The 17,440-nt window shown below is 50.6% G+C and overlaps 6 protein-coding genes across 6 annotated transcripts; 3 read left to right on the top strand and 3 right to left on the bottom strand.

Moving 5' to 3' along the window:
- Positions 1-2,403: 2,403 nt before the first annotated feature.
- BO87DRAFT_107713 (uncharacterized protein) lies at positions 2,404-2,944 on the bottom strand. The gene has a single exon (XM_025617844.1). The coding sequence runs from the start codon at positions 2,901-2,903 to the stop codon at positions 2,625-2,627; it is 279 nt and encodes a 92-aa protein (XP_025477831.1). The 5' UTR covers positions 2,904-2,944; the 3' UTR covers positions 2,404-2,624.
- Positions 2,945-6,141: 3,197 nt separating this feature from the next.
- On the top strand, positions 6,142-7,104 carry BO87DRAFT_378231 (uncharacterized protein). The gene has a single exon (XM_025623755.1). It carries the CDS (start codon positions 6,294-6,296, stop codon positions 6,804-6,806), a length of 513 nt encoding a protein of 170 aa, XP_025477832.1. The 5' UTR covers positions 6,142-6,293; the 3' UTR covers positions 6,807-7,104.
- Positions 7,105-8,642: 1,538 nt separating this feature from the next.
- Positions 8,643-9,040, bottom strand: BO87DRAFT_107824 (uncharacterized protein). The gene has a single exon (XM_025617847.1). It carries the CDS (start codon positions 8,944-8,946, stop codon positions 8,719-8,721), a length of 228 nt encoding a protein of 75 aa, XP_025477833.1. The 5' UTR covers positions 8,947-9,040; the 3' UTR covers positions 8,643-8,718.
- Positions 9,041-10,518: 1,478 nt separating this feature from the next.
- On the top strand, positions 10,519-13,085 carry BO87DRAFT_107815 (apses transcription factor StuA). The gene is made up of 4 exons (XM_025617845.1): positions 10,519-11,020; positions 11,082-11,282; positions 11,337-11,469; positions 11,528-13,085. The coding sequence occupies exons 1-4, from the start codon at positions 10,750-10,752 to the stop codon at positions 12,864-12,866; spliced, it is 1,944 nt and encodes a 647-aa protein (XP_025477834.1). The 5' UTR covers positions 10,519-10,749; the 3' UTR covers positions 12,867-13,085.
- On the top strand, positions 13,086-13,708 carry BO87DRAFT_107816 (uncharacterized protein). Its single transcript, XM_025617846.1, has one exon. It carries the CDS (start codon positions 13,305-13,307, stop codon positions 13,671-13,673), a length of 369 nt encoding a protein of 122 aa, XP_025477835.1. The 5' UTR covers positions 13,086-13,304; the 3' UTR covers positions 13,674-13,708.
- Positions 13,709-13,948: 240 nt separating this feature from the next.
- On the bottom strand, positions 13,949-17,434 carry BO87DRAFT_388349 (myo-inositol transporter; the record flags this gene model as incomplete). Its single annotated transcript, XM_025624854.1, has 7 exons — positions 13,949-15,081; positions 15,144-15,240; positions 15,503-15,579; positions 15,651-16,125; positions 16,185-16,375; positions 16,429-17,163; positions 17,263-17,434. The coding sequence occupies 7 exons, from the start codon at positions 17,432-17,434 to the stop codon at positions 13,949-13,951; spliced, it is 2,880 nt and encodes a 959-aa protein (XP_025477836.1).
- Positions 17,435-17,440: the final 6 nt, after the last annotated feature.

Raw genomic sequence — 17,440 nt, forward strand, 5'->3', positions numbered from 1 at the left:
TTACCTTCAACAGCCAATACACTTGCATATTCAACTTACAGTAGTCGTGCTTCTCAACTCTGTCGGTCGGTTGGACATGTGGCAGGGACATGACAGGCGGGGGGCGCTGCTTGGTAGCAGCAGTCGGTCAGTCAGTCAGTCAGTCAGTCAGTCAGACCTTCCAAATTCTCATCAATCTTGTATGGCGTAAGAGCTAAGAGGCAAAGACCGGGAGGGAAAGAAGCAAGCTCCCCAGGTTTCAAGGTTGCTTGCTTGCTGCACCCTGTCATACCTGACATCCATGGCACACACACACACACACACACACACACACACACACACACACACTACCAGGTAGCTAGCTCATCATTGGATGTTTCTGGATACGCTGTTCAATCCTGGATCCAAGCTCGCCAAAACATCCATCTCCAATGTCCATACCATGGATTATGAATGGACAACCATCAACGGATGGCTACACAGGAGTAGTCCTGAACTAGACGCGCTTAACGGTCGGAAATAAAAAGCGACTTGTCCAACAAAATGAAACCCAGAATCCCCTCATCGGCCGTCCTACTCGATCCGGGACACCCCAACCTGTCAACAAAAACAATATTTCCCACCTCCTCGTAGTTTCTCACCGTAACACCTTACTAGGAGATAGTAAGTAGGCTTGGTATAAAGTAAAGTTGTAGTACTCGTAATACTCTCCTCGGGCCGGGGGGTGATGAGCGACAGAAAAAGAAAGTTAAGGCAGACAAGGCCTTGTCTCCAACAATGGGAAGCTTCTACTTTCTCACCTTTTTTTCTCTCCTCCTCCCGTACCTCTGATACTGAAAGAGTAATCTATAGTCTAGTCTAGTTCAGTCCAGTCCAGTCCAATCCAAATCAGTGGGGGGCGGGTGTGAGTGTGAGTGTGAGTGAAGGGGAGTTTGGGCCTCCCAAAAGTGGGACAGAGAAGAGTGTCGTGGACCAAGATCGCTAGTCTCCTCCACCTCACGCAAGGGGTCGCGAGGGTGAGTTGCTGCAGGCCCGCAGGAAGAAGGTTCCCGGGCCTATCGTCTGCGCCCCCCTCCTCCGTCAGCCGAGCATGAACAGCTGGAATGATAGGGCTTGTCAGTCAAATGACAGTCGCCCTTCCCCCTCCCTCTTGCTCCCTCTACTCGCCGGAAAAGAAATGATGAACCAGCGGTGAGGCCTGGAGGGCTGTCCTTTTTGGCTGTTGAGTTCATGCCCTTGCGCCCAAAAAAAGATCCTGTGCACTTCATGACCGTGAATCCAATTACACCGGATCGTTCGCGATCCCGGCTTGAAACGACCAGGGGTCAGTCAGTCAACCGCGAGAGTCGAGCGATAATCAAGAAAAATTACTGTAACGCTGGAGTCAAGAAACTTGGTCAATGCCTCACCGGCTCCATTCTTGGAGCTAGATAGATGATGTACATCAGGGTACCCATAATCATCGTGCGGGAAGAGCCCACTTCCCTGGGTGATGATGGATCAGGATACTCCATCGTGACTCCATAGAAGCTCTGCACCAACCTCCCTCAGGACGAAGGTTTCGCCGATCTGAGACAGACAGATAGATAGATTAGTTCATACCTACCTACTCTTCTCACCTATCTGCTGGAGAGGTGGGTAAATGGTGTGTATGGACTGTTGCCAGTTATCATGGGCGCTTTCCTGTCTATTCACCCATCCTGACGTAGCTCGATTAGGTTCCAATGAGCCACCAGACCTGTGTATGATAGTCTAAACCCGGACGAATCTGGAAATTAACTCCAGATCCCTCACATTGACGACGAGCCCAATACCTGGCAGCACGACTATACTAGTCGTAGCCCAGGCTAAAGTTGGCTCGTGAAACGCCAGCATTCCACCAATGACAACCCCAGTCCCATGCATCGGCGGGGAACACCCATTCATCCTCAGCGGAGAATTAGTTTAGGAGGAATGAGGTCGGGGCAGACTGGCCAGGGTCGTGGTCGATTACCCGGGGTTGGGCGCTTGACCGACTCTGCTGGTCTGATGTATCCAACGAGCCGCCTCATCGGGTGAGACGAAGAGTCTTTCCGCCACCTGCTATTGATTGAGAAAAAAAAATGGAGGCAAAAAGCAAGAAGAAAGGGAGGTTGGATTTTCATTCCGACTGGGACGACTCCTAGAAGTGCGGTAGAAGAGAAAGATGCTGGTTTCTTTTTCATTTTTTCTTTTTCTTATATTCCGTCTTCCAAAAACTTCCTTGCTCTCCCCCTTTATTGGAAAATAATGGTTGGGGGAAAGAAGGGAAGGAGAGGGGGGGGAGAGAGAGAGGAGTTAGTTTCATTGGTGATAGACTGACAGTACTTACCTACTAACTATACAGTAAGTATGAGTCCTTCCAAGAAGCTACAGTAAGTAGGGCGATACACATGAAGAGAGCGGCCAGACTCAGCCGAAAACAGTAAAAGCGCATGATCTGGCGATGAAGCTGCGGGCTGCTCCGTACCAGGTATCCATGTAGGTCCGTCCGTACCTACTGGAAAAGCTGTCTGTCTGTATGCAAGCAGGTAGGCAGGACCAGGATTAGAGTATTCTGGACGTAACCGGTCGGGAATCTGAAGACAACTGACAGAATTTTAGACCGAAGCTAGTTAGTCACCAAACTAGGGTGTCTTTGCTCTTGAGCTTCCCCCTACCGACCGAAAAAGACGACAAGTGACCGGGATGTGGATGTATGTGTGTGAGCGTGAGTGGGTGTGGGTGTGGGTGCCTGTGTGTATCTGTCTGTCTGTCTGCCTGTGTGTGTGTGTGTGTGTGTGTGTGTAAGAGAAGACGAGCGGACTTGATCGACTGGATGCTCGTACGCCACCCTGCCTGCGTGGTTGTCTCTCAGCCAGTAGTTTGAACGGCCATCTGCGAGGATCCCTGTCCTTCTGCCTCATCCTGGTCGCTTCTTCTTCTTCTTCTGCTCTGTGCAACCAAGAAGTGAGCTGCGCTTGCTTGCATGACCTTTACCCGTTTGGAGGCATTTTGTCGCGATTAACTTCTGGGCTTGGGCTTGACGGGCAGAAGTGTGAAATTATGCCAGGTTCATAGGATTAGTACGAAAGTAGTCCCTTAGTCCCCTAGTAGGAGTACGTACTTAGTAGCAGCACTATGGGAGGAGGACCTCAACCCCTCTCTTTTACTTTCAGATCGATTTATTAGATGATTTACTCATTGATCCCTTGACGATTGAATGGTTAATCGCCTTTTCCTTCTCTCAATCTGTTGCCGCCTCACTATCTCCCAACAAATCCCGGCGAAATTACTTCATCTACAGTAAATTTCTGATTTTTCCACCCTACCAGCTGGGCCGACTTATCTTCGGCTATGACCAGTCACACCAGACTCATCTGATTGTGGTGACTTGTCAGCCCTTATCCCAGTCGAATTGAACCACTTTTAGTCAGAAACGAAGGGAAGGTGACGCTGGGCGGGGCCCGCACCCTAACGCCCTCCAGATCGTCCCGAAAGCCTTAAATTATTTATCGCACACACCACCAGCCCCAAAGGCCAAGCCCCCGGGCCAATAGAGCTCTTGTCCCCCCGAGGGGAGGCTCCACTTGGCCGCGAGGCTATTCCTGGCTGGCGTCTGCTAGTCTGCCCCTAGCAAAGATCTCGTATCGACGGGCTCGTCCAGACTTGACAGCGATGAAGGAGAATGGCTAGTTCGGTGGATCGCGACCGAAAATCTCAATACTATTTCATTGCGACAGTGTTGTCTAGGTTAGGTAATACTCTTACGGCATTCCTCGGGATAAAAACGAAATAGTAAAACAAACCTCGTCAATAAAAATAATAATGATATTTAATGAAAGGGTAACAAAGTGAGCGAAAAAGCAGATAGATAGGATGGGAGATTAACCACCTCAAAATACTACTAGTAAATAGTCAAGAGGGATTGTTCGGGGTTGGGCAATATTGCATCCCTTGTAAAGAAAATCTCTTGGTGTGCACCTCCTCAACCACTCACGCAGTTCCCTCACTTCCGACGCTTGCTCGATCGCGCCCTCTCTCTCTCATCTCTCATCATTCTTTCTCTCTCTCTCTCTCTCTCATCCTCATAGTTTTTTTTTGATCCCCCCTCCTTGCCATGTCACCGCCATTTTGAAGGCGGCCCTTTTTTCGGCGGCTCTCTCGTTTCGAGGCTAGAAGGACATATTGTGATAGTTGATAATTGATAGTTGTTGGATCTCAAGGTTTTTCGCATTCAGGTAGTTCGTTGGTCTGTGTTGAACGCTTCCCGCTGCTATACATACACTTACTTTCACCTATGATCCACACACCGTTCACATCTTGCATCAGTTCCATTGTTGCTGCGATGGCGGGCTTTGTATGACCTGCCTAGACACTCTAAGTATGACTACTGTATGTGCATCTTTGTGGTCCCCAAGACCAACATTTCAGGCCTTTGGTCTTACTAGCCAGTAATCCTTCTTCTTGTGATTCGTTCCCTGGTTGCTCTGGGCCATTCTGGCGCCCTTCTACTGGTGGCGGATCAGAATCCACATTTGCGTATGGACTATCTACGGAGCAGGTACCTTTCATGCATTGAGCTCGTCACTGATTTGACTTGCCGTCAGCACTCTACTTAGGCAGCGCCAGACTGACTCGTGCGGGTTAAGGAATTAAACACCAGAAATAAGAATACCTTACAGCATGTAGGCTGGCCGGTCGGCAAGCATGGTTATCGTTCAGCCCGCACCATCGGACTACATACTACGTATCTAGTACTTGCACACATACACACGCACTACCTACCTTAGATAATAGTACAGGTACGCCTGTCCACTGCCATTCACTAATTAACAGTCGTTCTGGTGTCTAGTACTTACTGTCAGTCCTACCAACGGTACGTCCACATTAGGCAAATTCTGGATCCATGGATGCTTGACCATTGGTTCGCCGCCCCCGTGACAGAGATACGGCTTTGAGCCATTCCATGGGACGACACGGTGTGGGACCCGCGCTCAATCGTGGAGACAGCTGTTCGAACCTGGAACTGAACTGGAACACGCCTGTCATTCCGTCATCTGGTGGTTGCTTTGCTTCCGTGGTTCTTCACAGCCCGATCTAAGCACTACTGCAGCGCTGCTGCTTTGGCTGCCTAGGCTGCTGGCATTTTTTGAGACATCATTCTCACACGTCGTAGGATGGTTGATCCTCCGATCACGTTTCGAACTCGCGATAGACTTTGAACAGAATCAACGAAAAGAAATTGGAAAATAAAAGAAGAACAAAAAAAAAACTAAGCCAGACTGCACCGAAGCTGGGCTAATTGACTAAATTTCAGACCGACCAAATCAGCTCCGAGGAACGGAGCCAAAAAATTCATGGGAGAATAATTCCATCCTTTTTTTTTTTAATAAATTTTCTTCTTTTATTACGCTCTCTTATTTTTTTTTATTTTGTTTTATGTTCTTTTTCTCTCTACTTTTTTTTTTTTTTTTTTTTTTTCTTTCCAAATTACCCTCTTTTCCATTTCCCTCTTTTTCCATCTCCCTTAGTTTGTATTGCTTCGATCGTCTTCTCATCGATCCAGCATCATCCCGGCAGCGCAGGACGATCGAATGACTTACAGCAACGCGATCGGTCCCAACAGTTCACAGTGGCTCCCGACTATCGCAGTCAATTGGAAGTGAAGGACTCACCAACTCTTTTCTCTTGTTATTATTTCATTTTATTTTAGCGACCATTTTTTTACTTTTCCTTTCTCTCTTTTCTTTTTTTATTTCCCTCCCAAAATACCCATTTTCGTCATTCCTCAATTTTCCCTTTTCTATACCTTCGTCTCTACTGTAGTGGTGTAATGACCCCCTTCTCCGAGTCTTTTGGGGCTTCCTCCACCCTTGTGAGAATTTGATTAGCATGATCAATATTTTATTTGAATTAAAATTTAATCATTCTTTCTGCAGTGGTAATCAGGAGCGAATTAGTAGCGAGTAGACATTGAATGAGCCCGGCTTATTTCAGATGGGGAGTCCCTAATCAGATCGGTCTCCCGAGTTGGTCAGTAGTAGGCGCTTCTGTTTTGATCTACTCTGGCTTTGCCCGCGTTGAATTGTTTCTTAATGGTTGCTCGACCCTGCAGAACAGGACGTCTTCTGCTTCTTCTGTGCCATCACTCTTCTGTCCATCCAGAACTCGGGTATCTCTTTGTTTCTTCCACTTAAGCCATCGATCTCATTGTTCACATCATCGACATAGTCATTAGCTATTGTTATTCCCACGGGTACGTGATCATTGATTTTCTTTTTATTCTCCCCCCTCAAGTCTGACATCTCCTGCGCATGTCTGGTTATTTTTCCTACGTATCGTGTCTGTCTTGTTGCCAATACCACCTCACCTATCAATTTTGCCGCTACTCTGTTTTTCACACCCCCTCTCTCCCCTCTCTCTCCGTCATTCCCACCATCGTGTTCCCCTGGAGCCAATCTGAGGCCAGTGTGCAGACACCGCGTCGGTTGGATCATCGCCGTCCTAGCCCAAACGGTGGTTCCTGTCCGGCGTCTTGTTTAGCTTATCCGGCTGATGGTCCTTGCTTCGTGGCGGATTCGCGGAATCCTTACTGTCTGAGCTTGACACAGCACTTGTGGACTGGACCCTGCCAGAAGGAACAGCCAGAGAGTGGGAGCACCAGTACCAGCACCGGCAGCAGCCTAGCAGGAAGCAGCAGCAGCAGCAGCAGCAGCAGGAGCACCAGCACCAAGATCCCACGGTGTAGTCTCTCCGCTCTTCCGCAAGACGCACGGTCGTTGTCTCCCAGAAAATCCCACTTCCCTTCTTCTGTTGCTCTTTTTTAGTTGCGGGATCCACACCTGACTATTGCCCTTTCTGCTTATTTTTCCCTTTTTCTTATTCTAATTTCATCGTGCCTCTTTTTTATTTTTATTTTCATTTCTTTTTCTTTTCCTTATTTTACCACTTTAATCTTGCATTTTTCTTTCTATTTTACTCTGATGATTTTCTTTTCTTGATTTATTCCTTTTTCAGTTTCTTCGTTAATCCCTCTCCCTCTTAACTGTTGGGGGATTTTGCTGACACCTCTTTCTATTTTGATTTTTTGATTTTTATTCTTTTTTTATTCCCTTTTATTTTCTTTTAATTTTTTTTTTCTTTCTTTCCCAATTTTTTTTTTTTTTCCCCTTTCTCCGTTTTATTAAAGAGAAAAGAGACGGACCCAGGACGACTACTTAGTACATAGTTATAGTGACAGACGGTCCCAGTGATCCACTGCTCGGTCCCTCTCCAAGTTCCCTTTTGCCTCGTTCTTCAGAACCGACACCAAACGGGACCCGCGACCAAACGGACCCGACCGGGGCTGACGCCTAGATTAATACATATAATAGAGCAAAAAGGGCCAAACGCAAAAAGGACAGCCAACGAGCGCGAACAAGCTATAAGCACCAGAGACATTCTACGGCAGACAATTGCCTTGCAGCTTCTCTTACATTCCCGCGCCGCAGGTCTCAAAAGAAAACTGGTGATCGAGAAACGATCCAAACACACGTGCTGGTGGTATGTGAGTGTATTTTCCTATTCTCTCTCTCGTTGCGCTATTCTTCCCTTCCATCTTGACACGCGCGCACGCGGTCTTTCCCCGTGAGGCGAAAGTCGCGGGGCGATTTGTTTCTTGTCTTGTCTTATGTCTTGTCTTGCCTTGATCTCGACCACTTCCTGCTGTGTGAGAGTTCTGTTGTTGCTGCTGCTGCTGCTGCTGCTGCTGCTGCTGCTGCTGCTGCTGTCCTTGCTGCGGTACGCGCCCAGCCGCCCGAGGACCAACCCCCAATGGCCGTTGCCGCTCCCTTGGATCGATGAGGACACCGGACTACTGCAGATACGCTGGACTGTGTCTATGCTCCACCTGCGACAGAGCAGATTTAGACGTGTCGTGGTTCGAAGTCTGAGAAGAAAGCATACCTTCCTCCCTTTCTAGAATATCCTTCTCTGCCCAGCACACCCACCGCCCCTCCCTTCCTTGGCTGCTTTCCACTTTGACACCCGATTTCCATCGTTTTGGCTGGTGTTTCGGCCGTCTTTTCGCGGGCTTCGGTTGCACCCGTCAGCCGGAGATCCTCAGGCTGGGCTTGATTGACTCTCTTCTGCTGGTCGGTCCAGCGCCAACCCAAACCCAACCGAAACCCACCAGCCTCCCACTAAAACGCGGAAGCTGAGCGGCTGGCCCCCCTCTCCCCTCCCTTCCTTCCTTCACAGTACTACGTACTAGATACTACTAGTCAGTAGTACTACTTCCATAGTACTATCTACTGGTCTCTCTCTACCACTATCCCACTCCCACTGGGTCTACCGTACCGAGTTCAAGCACGGTCTGACCATACTTTCCCCTCCTGAACTGAACCCAACCTACTACCTGTTCTTCTCCCCCCTCTTCCCCCCTCTTTCTCCCCTCTTCGGCCCATCCCATTTCCCTCATCCACTCGTTGGCCATCCATGGGTGAAAAGCTGTCTCTAATTGCTTCCCCTCCCCGCCCCTTCAGCTCCGACCACACACCTATCAATCCTCCTAGGGAGGACAGCAGATAGAACAACAGAACCTCACCACACCCACACACACACACCACGTTGAATCATTGCGTTGGTACATTCTCCCTTTTTTTTTTTTTTTTTTGATTTGGTCTTATTTTTATTAATATTTTATTTCTTTTTATTTTTTTTCTCTTTCCCTCCCCTTTCCCCCTCTCCCCGCCCACCGAGTTAAACGGGTTTCCAAAGGCGGATCGGTCGCGGTCCAGAAACCCCGGCGGCTGCAGAGAACCTCAGGCTTAGCCCGGGGGCGCCTGCGTTTGCTGTTTCTGCCCCAGCCTCCACCTTTCGCCCATGATCTGCTGCTGCGCCGGCGGCGCTGCAATCATTCCCGTCTGCCCTCCACCGCCTTGGTCCTTCTGCTCGGTCATGATCGCCCACGTCGAGAGTGTCTGACATTTGCCCATCCCATCTGTTGCCCTCTTTTTCTTTTCTTTCCTCTTTGGTTTTTATTTTTCTCTTTTTTCCCTTTTTTCCCTAAATTTCTTTTCCCTTTTCTTTTTTCCCTCTTTTTTCTTATTTCCATTATCCATTTTTGCCTTTTTCCTTTTTTTACCTTTTCGCTCACCTCTTTTCCTTACCCAAAATTAACCTGCCCTTTTGGATTTCCCTCTTCCCAATTTCCACCCTAACCCCAGTAATTTCCATCGACCGACTTCCTTGGTCCGGATTACTATTTTTTCCTGGTCCCCACCGGTCTCCCTTGGCCTCTCCTCCGTTGCTGTACCATCCCTTCCGTTTGACGCCTTCTTATACATACACCTCCGCCTCTGCTTCCCTCCACCATTCCCCCCTCCATCAATCACGACTTTGTCTCTTGTCTTGCTTCTTTCCTGTTTCCCCCCTCTACGTGGCTATGTGGACGAACTGAACGACTTTCTTACTTACGCCTGCTGTTTCCCCCCTTTACTCTTTTCTTCTTTCCATGACTCATTATCTTGCCTGTTACTACTGTTTCTCTGTCTCTGCCAATTCGCTCGCATGAGGTTATTGACCCGTTCCTAGAACTGTCAGTGCCTGTATCGCCTCCCGTTCATCGACGACCTGCTACGACCTGTTACGACGCCTTAACGTCCCTCTTCCCTCAACTCGTCGCAGAATCACCGCCATTCGCCCGCTTGACGCGTCTCAATCCTGTGCTACCGCTTTTGGTTGCAAGTCACCCAAGGCCTTTTGACGTTTGATGCTGGACTGTCACGTCGCCTTCTCCCGCTCTGTTCTTACGACTTGAAACGAGACCCATGATTCTGTGCTTCTAATTTGGCTGAGCGATTTCTGTTGACCATCCGCAAGCGCTTGTTGTCCTGCTTTCATGGTTTCGCCTGTGACGACCCAAGATTCTTGAAAGTATCTGGATTTAGATTTCTGTCAGTACTCACTGCATAGCGATTTTTCGTCCAGTTGCGCCGGCCATCTTCAAGCGTGTTACGGTTACGACTTCCACGAGCTTGCCACGATTGCACATCCTTGCATGTTCTGCATTGCCTGTTAGAAGCTTCTCATTTGTTCCGCTCACCCGCCAACTTGATCCTCTTGTATCTGACCCAGCTATTGGTCGCGATACATTAACGACAAGTCAAATCCCATCACAGGAAAAAGAAAACACCCACTAAAAAGAAGTTCGCTTTGTAATTTGCATGCTACAGTCAGATCGTGCCTTTGCGAACTGACAATTACCCGTTGATAAAAGACCAAAAAACAAGAACCGACAGCTTTCACCTCACGGTACGCCGGACACATCGTTGAGTCCGACGTCCGACCGCTCCCGTTTCGCCTCACTTTTCAAGACCGTTACCCCCGCCAACCGAAAAGCTGGAGCTGCCGTCGATTTCGCAGGTCCACACCAGAGGTCCTGTTGATATTCCTTGGTATAACCACCACGCTGCGGAGCGACCCCTATTGTCTGGCGACAAACTCCCAGCTCTCAGTCTACCAACGGCCACGCAGGCCATCTCGGGCCAGTCCTATCGGGCTAGCTACGAAGACGCGTCGGCCCTTGGTTCCAACAACACGAGCACTCGAACAAGTTTATCGGGGGCTGCGCCTGTAGTTAGTGAAGCTAGAAGCCCGCCGCCTACGTCTGCAGACCTCGCGGCAGGTGGTCAGGGCCGGCTTTCATTGGATTCCTCGACTCAGGAGTACTCGCTCCAACAAAACCCCGTTAGTGACGGATTCTATCAAAACCAGACTTCACTTGGCAGCATGAACCAAACACAATCCTACATCGATGTCCACTCATCGCACCTGTCGTCCGCTCAGCCGTATGCGCCTCATGCCGCAACTGCGGGAGGGTTAGCGCATTACCAGTACCAGCAGCCACCCGTTCTGCAGCCAGCATCAACCACCTATGGCCCGGCAAGCTCGTACTCTCAGTATGCTTACCCTGGTGGAGTGACCTCCTCCCAGGGAGGTCCGCAACCCCCGACCACCTCCATGAGCAGTGGTGTCCCAACCCAATTGTTGCCTTTACCAGGTACGTGCTACTCTAAATGGTCATGGTCAGCTGAACTTTCAAGCTAACTGCATTTCTGTAGCTGTGACAACACATGGTGCTGTCCCGACAGCGGGTTATGGAAACACGACCGGGACCCCCTTGCAAGGGTATGTCTATGATCCCACTGGCCAGGTAGCCCCACCAGGAGCGAAACCGCGCGTTACTGCCACCTTGTGGGAAGACGAAGGCAGCCTCTGCTACCAGGTGGAAGCCAAGGGCGTCTGCGTGGCAAGAAGAGAAGGTAAGCTTGACTTCAGCTGCTCCTTTTTGACTTTATGCTAATGTGTATTCACAGACAATCATATGATCAACGGCACAAAGCTCCTGAACGTCGCAGGAATGACGAGGGGTCGCCGTGATGGTATTCTGAAGAGTGAGAAGGTCCGACACGTCGTCAAGATTGGGCCCATGCATCTGAAGGGCGTCTGGTACGATCTCTGAATTGCTCGATTTCCATGCATCAGGACTGACTGAATCTTGCTTTAGGATCCCCTTCGAGCGTGCCCTCGAATTCGCCAACAAGGAGAAAATCACAGATCTCCTGTATCCCCTATTCGTTCACAACATCGGTGGCCTCTTGTATCACCCGACGAATCAGAGTCGGACGAACATGGTGGTGCAAGAATCGCAACAGCGGCGATTGGAGGGCCCTCAGGCTGCGCGAGCATCTCAGGGGCCTCAGCCCTCAACTTTGCACCATCATCACTCACTGCAGGGCACAGTTCCTTCGCACATGCCGCAACCCCACACCATGGCTTCTCAGGCCGGCGCTCGGCCGGCACTCGATCGAGCACACACATTTCCCACGCCTCCTGCTAGTGCCTCGAGCCTCATGCCCATCACCAATCCCAGCAACTCCTATGACTGGAACAACCAAGGGATGAACTCGGGCGTGCCGAACTCACAGCCGCTCTCCATTGATACGGCTCTGAGCAACGCCCGGTCAATGCCGACGACACCTGCCACCACACCCCCGGGCAGCAACATGCAGGGGATGCAGTCATTCCAAGGCCAATCCGGGTACGAGTCGAAACCATATTACTCGGCTGCCCCGCCTTCTCATCCCCACTATGCTTCCCAGCAACCTATGACTCAGACTGGTATGGCTTCCTATGGACAAACTATCCCGTCTCACCCTTACATCAAGAGTGAGATGGGACCCCCATCAAGCCGGACACCTGGCGGCCAGCCGGAGACGGATGCACCTGAGGTGAAGCAGGAGCGCTATGCCCACAGTAATGGCCATGTTGGAAGCAATGGAGCTGAGCAAGTGCCGGAGCATGAGTCGGAGTATGTGCAGCATGACAATTCTGGATATAACACCAACCGGGGCTCCTACACATACACCACCAACACTTCGGTGGGCAGTCTGGCGGGTGACCACTCCCAACTTACCCCGGAGATCACGGGTTCTCCTACCCAACAAAACGGGTCTGAACGCATGACACCCCGTACGAGTGGTGGGCCTCCTCCCCCTTGGGGCTCCGGATACAACACGCCTCCGCGCCCCGCCGCTGCTAGCAGCCTATACAACATCGTGAGCGACACCAGAGGGACATCGGGCAATGGCGCGACCTCTGACAATTACTCCGTGGCTTCAAACTCTGCTCCTGGATACTCGACAGGCATGAATGGATCTTTAGGCTCCACTAAGCGGATGCGGGAAGACGATGACGTGGATCGCATTCCTCGACCGGACAGCCGAGGAACGGAGTATGATAGCAAGCGCCGTAAGACGCTGAGCGAGGTCGGCGGTCCCGTTGGAGGTGTGCCCCTTGGGCTCCAGCCCATGAAGGCTGGCGGTGTTATGGCCCGTCGTCGGTAACCGTCCACTCCAGGAGTCGTCTTTCCTGACCAGGTGAAGACCTGGAACATCAAAAAGAAATAGAAAAGAAGAAAAAAATTTCTCCCAAGGGAAGACAAAATTCTAGTTCTGTTATGGGTTATTATTTTCCATTTCTTGGAGTGAATTGTGGGGCTTTTCACGTTCCTGATTGTTGTTTTTAACTCTTATAATAGACTACACATTCAGCATGGCAGGGTATGGGATATGAAGTGAGTGGGTGGAAGGCCATTCGTCACCACCCGAGCGCTTCAACAATTGCATTCGACAAACAGCGCCCTATTTGTGTCTTTGCCTTTTGCGTTTGTTGCATGGTTTCTCGATGGACTGATTGAACAGTGCCTGGTCACCGGCACTGGTTGGGATGGGTGCATTGCTTGGTTCCTCCGCCAACCAGGTTTTCGATCGTTTTTATGTCTTATGTTGCTTCCCGTTGGAGGGTTTCCCAGCGGATGGGTAGCCTACTCGCAAGGGGTGTGTTATCTGGGTTGTTCATGGAGCAGCGTTGGGACTGCGCGCTTCGCTTTTCTCACTTTCTCTACGGATCAAGCGAGGGATGGTCAGCGTTACGGTGCTTTTTGGTCATCTTATGGTATGGTATGTGTGTGTGTGTGTGTGTGTGCGTGTGCGATTGTTTCCGACCGGTTATATTTAACGACCATGAAGTCACGAATTTCCTTGATGAGAACATTTTTCCTATTATATTGTTGTGGCTTTTCTCCATTCCTGCATCTTAGAACCGTTGGTCCTAGGTTTTTGTGTTTCTGTTCTGACTGTATGGGCATTTAAAAATTCCATGGGCTATTCAAGAACGATTGAAGACAGTATAATCGTAAGTCATTCTATTTATGCTATACATCTACGTAGACGATTTGGTGTACGAATCGAATAAAGGCATATAGGGAAGTCGAGGCTGTGAGAGATGAGGGAAAAGGGAAGAAGGGAAGCAATGTATGGCCTGATCTGGCTCGGCGGCTCAAATCCACGCATCATCCTTCTCTCCCTCCCTCCTTCCCTCTTCTCTGATCCCATCGTTCTCTTTCTCTCCTTCATCTTCCCTCTCATTATTGCGTGTTATCTTTCATTCCCTCCCCTGTATGCCTTTCCCTGATTTCCCGCGCAAGTTCCAGCACCCTCGAGTGAATCTCTGGGAATGCGGCAACTAGACCTAAGTTATCTGCCAGCGTCCGACCTTGCCCATAGTTGAAAGGCTGACCATCCAGATCGGTGATCATGCCGCCCGATTCTTCAAACACCAGCATGCCGCCAGCATGATCCCACGCATAGGCACGATATTCGGGGCTTCGGGGGATACGGACCATCACGTTGCACCCGCCCACCACGAGGGCCGCATACTTGGCTTGCATGGACCAGAGATCAGTAATTGGTTTGGTGACACCCAGTCTCTCGCGAACAACTTGGTGTAGCCGCTGATCGATGTAGGGGCTCTCCATGCTCTCTGCAAATACCAGATCGGGCTGGCCGGTATCGGTCCGTGCCAGGACGTTGTACACCTTCACGGCGGGCTGCAGGCGCTCCTTGCTCATCGGACGCTTGTACGCTCCATGGCCCCGGACTGCCGACAGCATAATCCCGTACCCATTCTGATCGACCGTGTCTTCGTGGACTGCCGTGGTGTGGAAGTGCAGGTTGGGATATCCGACCACGCCGACCTTCTGCTCGCCGTTCTCGATGAGCGCCACGGAAACAGCATACTGACGGCCCTGAATGAACGACGCCGTCCCGTCAATGGGATCCATGATCCAGGTACGCGTATGACGGGCTCCTTCCCCACTGCCACCCAAGTCAATGATGCTTAGCATCTCTTCAAGCGACGATGGGGCTGCGACGATCTCTTCGCTCTCGGTATCATGCAATTGAGTGGTGGATACCAGCTGCCACACTCGGTCGGCTAGTGCGGGATCATTCCGCAGGGCTGATGCTGATTCCTCCCCGACAAATTTGTCGCTGGGAAAGTTGTGGCGGATTGCGCTAATCAGAATGGCTTGTGACGCAAAATCGGCTATGGTCACTGGAGACGCGTCTGCCTTGTCGGTAGATCCCTTGTCGGCCTCGGCCAGCATAGTCTTGGTGACTATACTGGCTCGCTGGACAGCGAGACAGGCCACTTGAAGCTCTCTAGCGAACGGTGAATGGGCCATTGTTGTTGGTGTATGTTGGCTTAGACTAACATGCACTGACTTTCTGGTTAGATAATGGCTAGCGGCGCGCGTAAATGCGCCAGTCTGCCGTACGTACCTATCTGGTTTTCGGTTGCCACAGCGCTAAGACCACTGCCTATTTGCAAATTCAATTCGGCCTCTGAGAGGATGGCTGGGAAATTTCCACAGTATGCCTGGGGAGCTAAGAGTGAAGAAGTCAGATAAAGAGAGAGTGAGACAAGCGAAAACAAGAAAAGGCAATGGTGGGTATTGATCGCTGTTGATAGTAGCTCCAAGCCATTGACTGGGGCAGGAAATCTCCCAATGAGGAAAAGCGTTTCAAGCTGCTTCGATTCACTACGGACAATTCATTCACCGGCCCGTTGGCGTGTGCAAATGACCGAACGCATTCCATTACTCTATAACAACTGGGAAAGGAACATGCATCGTACTTACAAGCGCTGAGCTGTCAGGACTACTTCCTACAGCCGAAGCTTGAAGCCGGTGTGGATCCAACGTCCGCGCCAGGATGGCTGTCTTGCGCACAGATAAAACGATACACAGACCAACTGCGGGAGGCTTCCGAAATCTATCTATGGGGCACTTTGCTCGTTCGCTCTCGCCTCTTGGAGCTCCCTCTGCAATCGCTTGGCGTGTTTCACCCCGAAGCCATGGGTGTAAATTTCCCGCACCGACTCCAGAGGCATATTGTGCACCTCCGCATAGCAGAAGATGACGAAGAGCCACCCAAGAAAACAAATACCCGCATAGAACGCAAATACTCCGCTGGGGGTCATAGCCTTCATCATGGACAGAAATGTCGACGAGATGATGATATTACAACCCCAGCAGGTCACGGTATTCAGCATTGTGCCAAGTGCACGTACTTCCAAGGGGAGAAATTCAGTGCCCACCCAGGAAATAGGTGCGACGCCAGCCGAATAAAATGCAATGTAGACAATCAGTGCGACGAGAAGAAGGATACTTGCCCAGGTCATCTCGTGCGGTCCCGTGACGCTCAGATCCGAATTGACAGGAATCCAATGGAAGGCGATGGCAACGACAACCAGGGAGAGGGACTGCGTCAATGTTAACCAAAGCTATGATCTGAGCGAGTCGATGAAAATGCGGCACCTACCATTCCCAACACGGTGATCAGAAGCATTGATCGTCTTCCAAAGCGGTCAATGAAGGCGAAGTTTGGGAACCCAAACACAAAATTCGTCGCTCCAACGACGATGGAGACGGCCGTGGCCTGGTTGAAGCCAACTAGGGAGAACAGTGTGGCGGAATAGTACATCAGCGTGTTGAATCCCCCTAGTTGTGATACTGGACAATATCAGTATCTATGATAAAAACACGAGAAGAAAACGGGGTTTTACCAGCCATGATAGAGCAGGCTGTGGCCAGGGCTCGCAGGTTAGCGCCTACAGTGAGAAGCTGTTTCATCTGCCACCATAGGCTCTTGTCTGATACGGAGGCAGCAACCTCTTCAATAGAATGACGAACCACCCTGATTTTGTTGACCACTTGCTGTTCCGTGGCTTGAGGAAAGATCTTTCGGATTACTCTCTTGGCTTCATCGTCATGGCGATGGGAAATCAGCTGGCGAGGTGTTTCTGGGCACAAGGGCATTGTAGCCGCCAGAGCAATAGCAGGAACAGCACCAATGGCAATTGTGTATCGCCAGCCTTGATGTACGTCAGTGAACGCGGCCCCGAGGGCATAGGCAATGAGCTGGCCAAAGGTCACACAAATGTTATCGAACACGATCAGTCGACCACGGAATCTAGCAGGCGCCATCTCTCCAATATACAAGGGAACGATCATTGCCGCTTCACCCACTCCAAAACCAACTACCAGTCGACCAACCACCATCTGGGCCAGTGAGAACGCCGTGGCTTGCAAAGCGGTTCCCACGAAGAAGACCGCACAGCCCACATAGATTGCTAGTTTCCGTCCATACTTGTCTGAAGTCATGCCAGCCAGAACGGCGCCGATCAATGCACCCCCTGAAGTTATGGAGGTGATGAGTTCCTGGTCATTAGAGGACAGAGCTTGGCCGAGGTCGGTTCCAAGGCTGACGAGGACTGCGGATATTACGCCCGTGTCGTACCCTGGACGAGTGAGGAGAAAGAACCATGTCAGCTGGGACTGTCTATGGGCGAAGTGGCTATGATGGGCCATGAAACGCTAACGGCCTGGGTCATGCCTACCAAAGAGAAACCCGCCCATGGACACCGTGCACGCAATCAGCCATACAGCCTTGCCAGGATTCGTCGTCTCGATTGAATCGTCCAAGCCCTCCGCGGCGCCAGCGTTGTCATCGTGGAAAGTCTCTGGTTTCAGATCGTCGATGGCCGGCAAATAGTCGTCTGCAGGATCCATGATGGT

This window comes from Aspergillus neoniger (genome assembly GCF_003184625.1).
Source record: "Aspergillus neoniger CBS 115656 unplaced genomic scaffold BO87scaffold_24, whole genome shotgun sequence".
Taxonomy (NCBI): Eukaryota; Fungi; Ascomycota; class Eurotiomycetes; order Eurotiales; family Aspergillaceae; genus Aspergillus; species Aspergillus neoniger.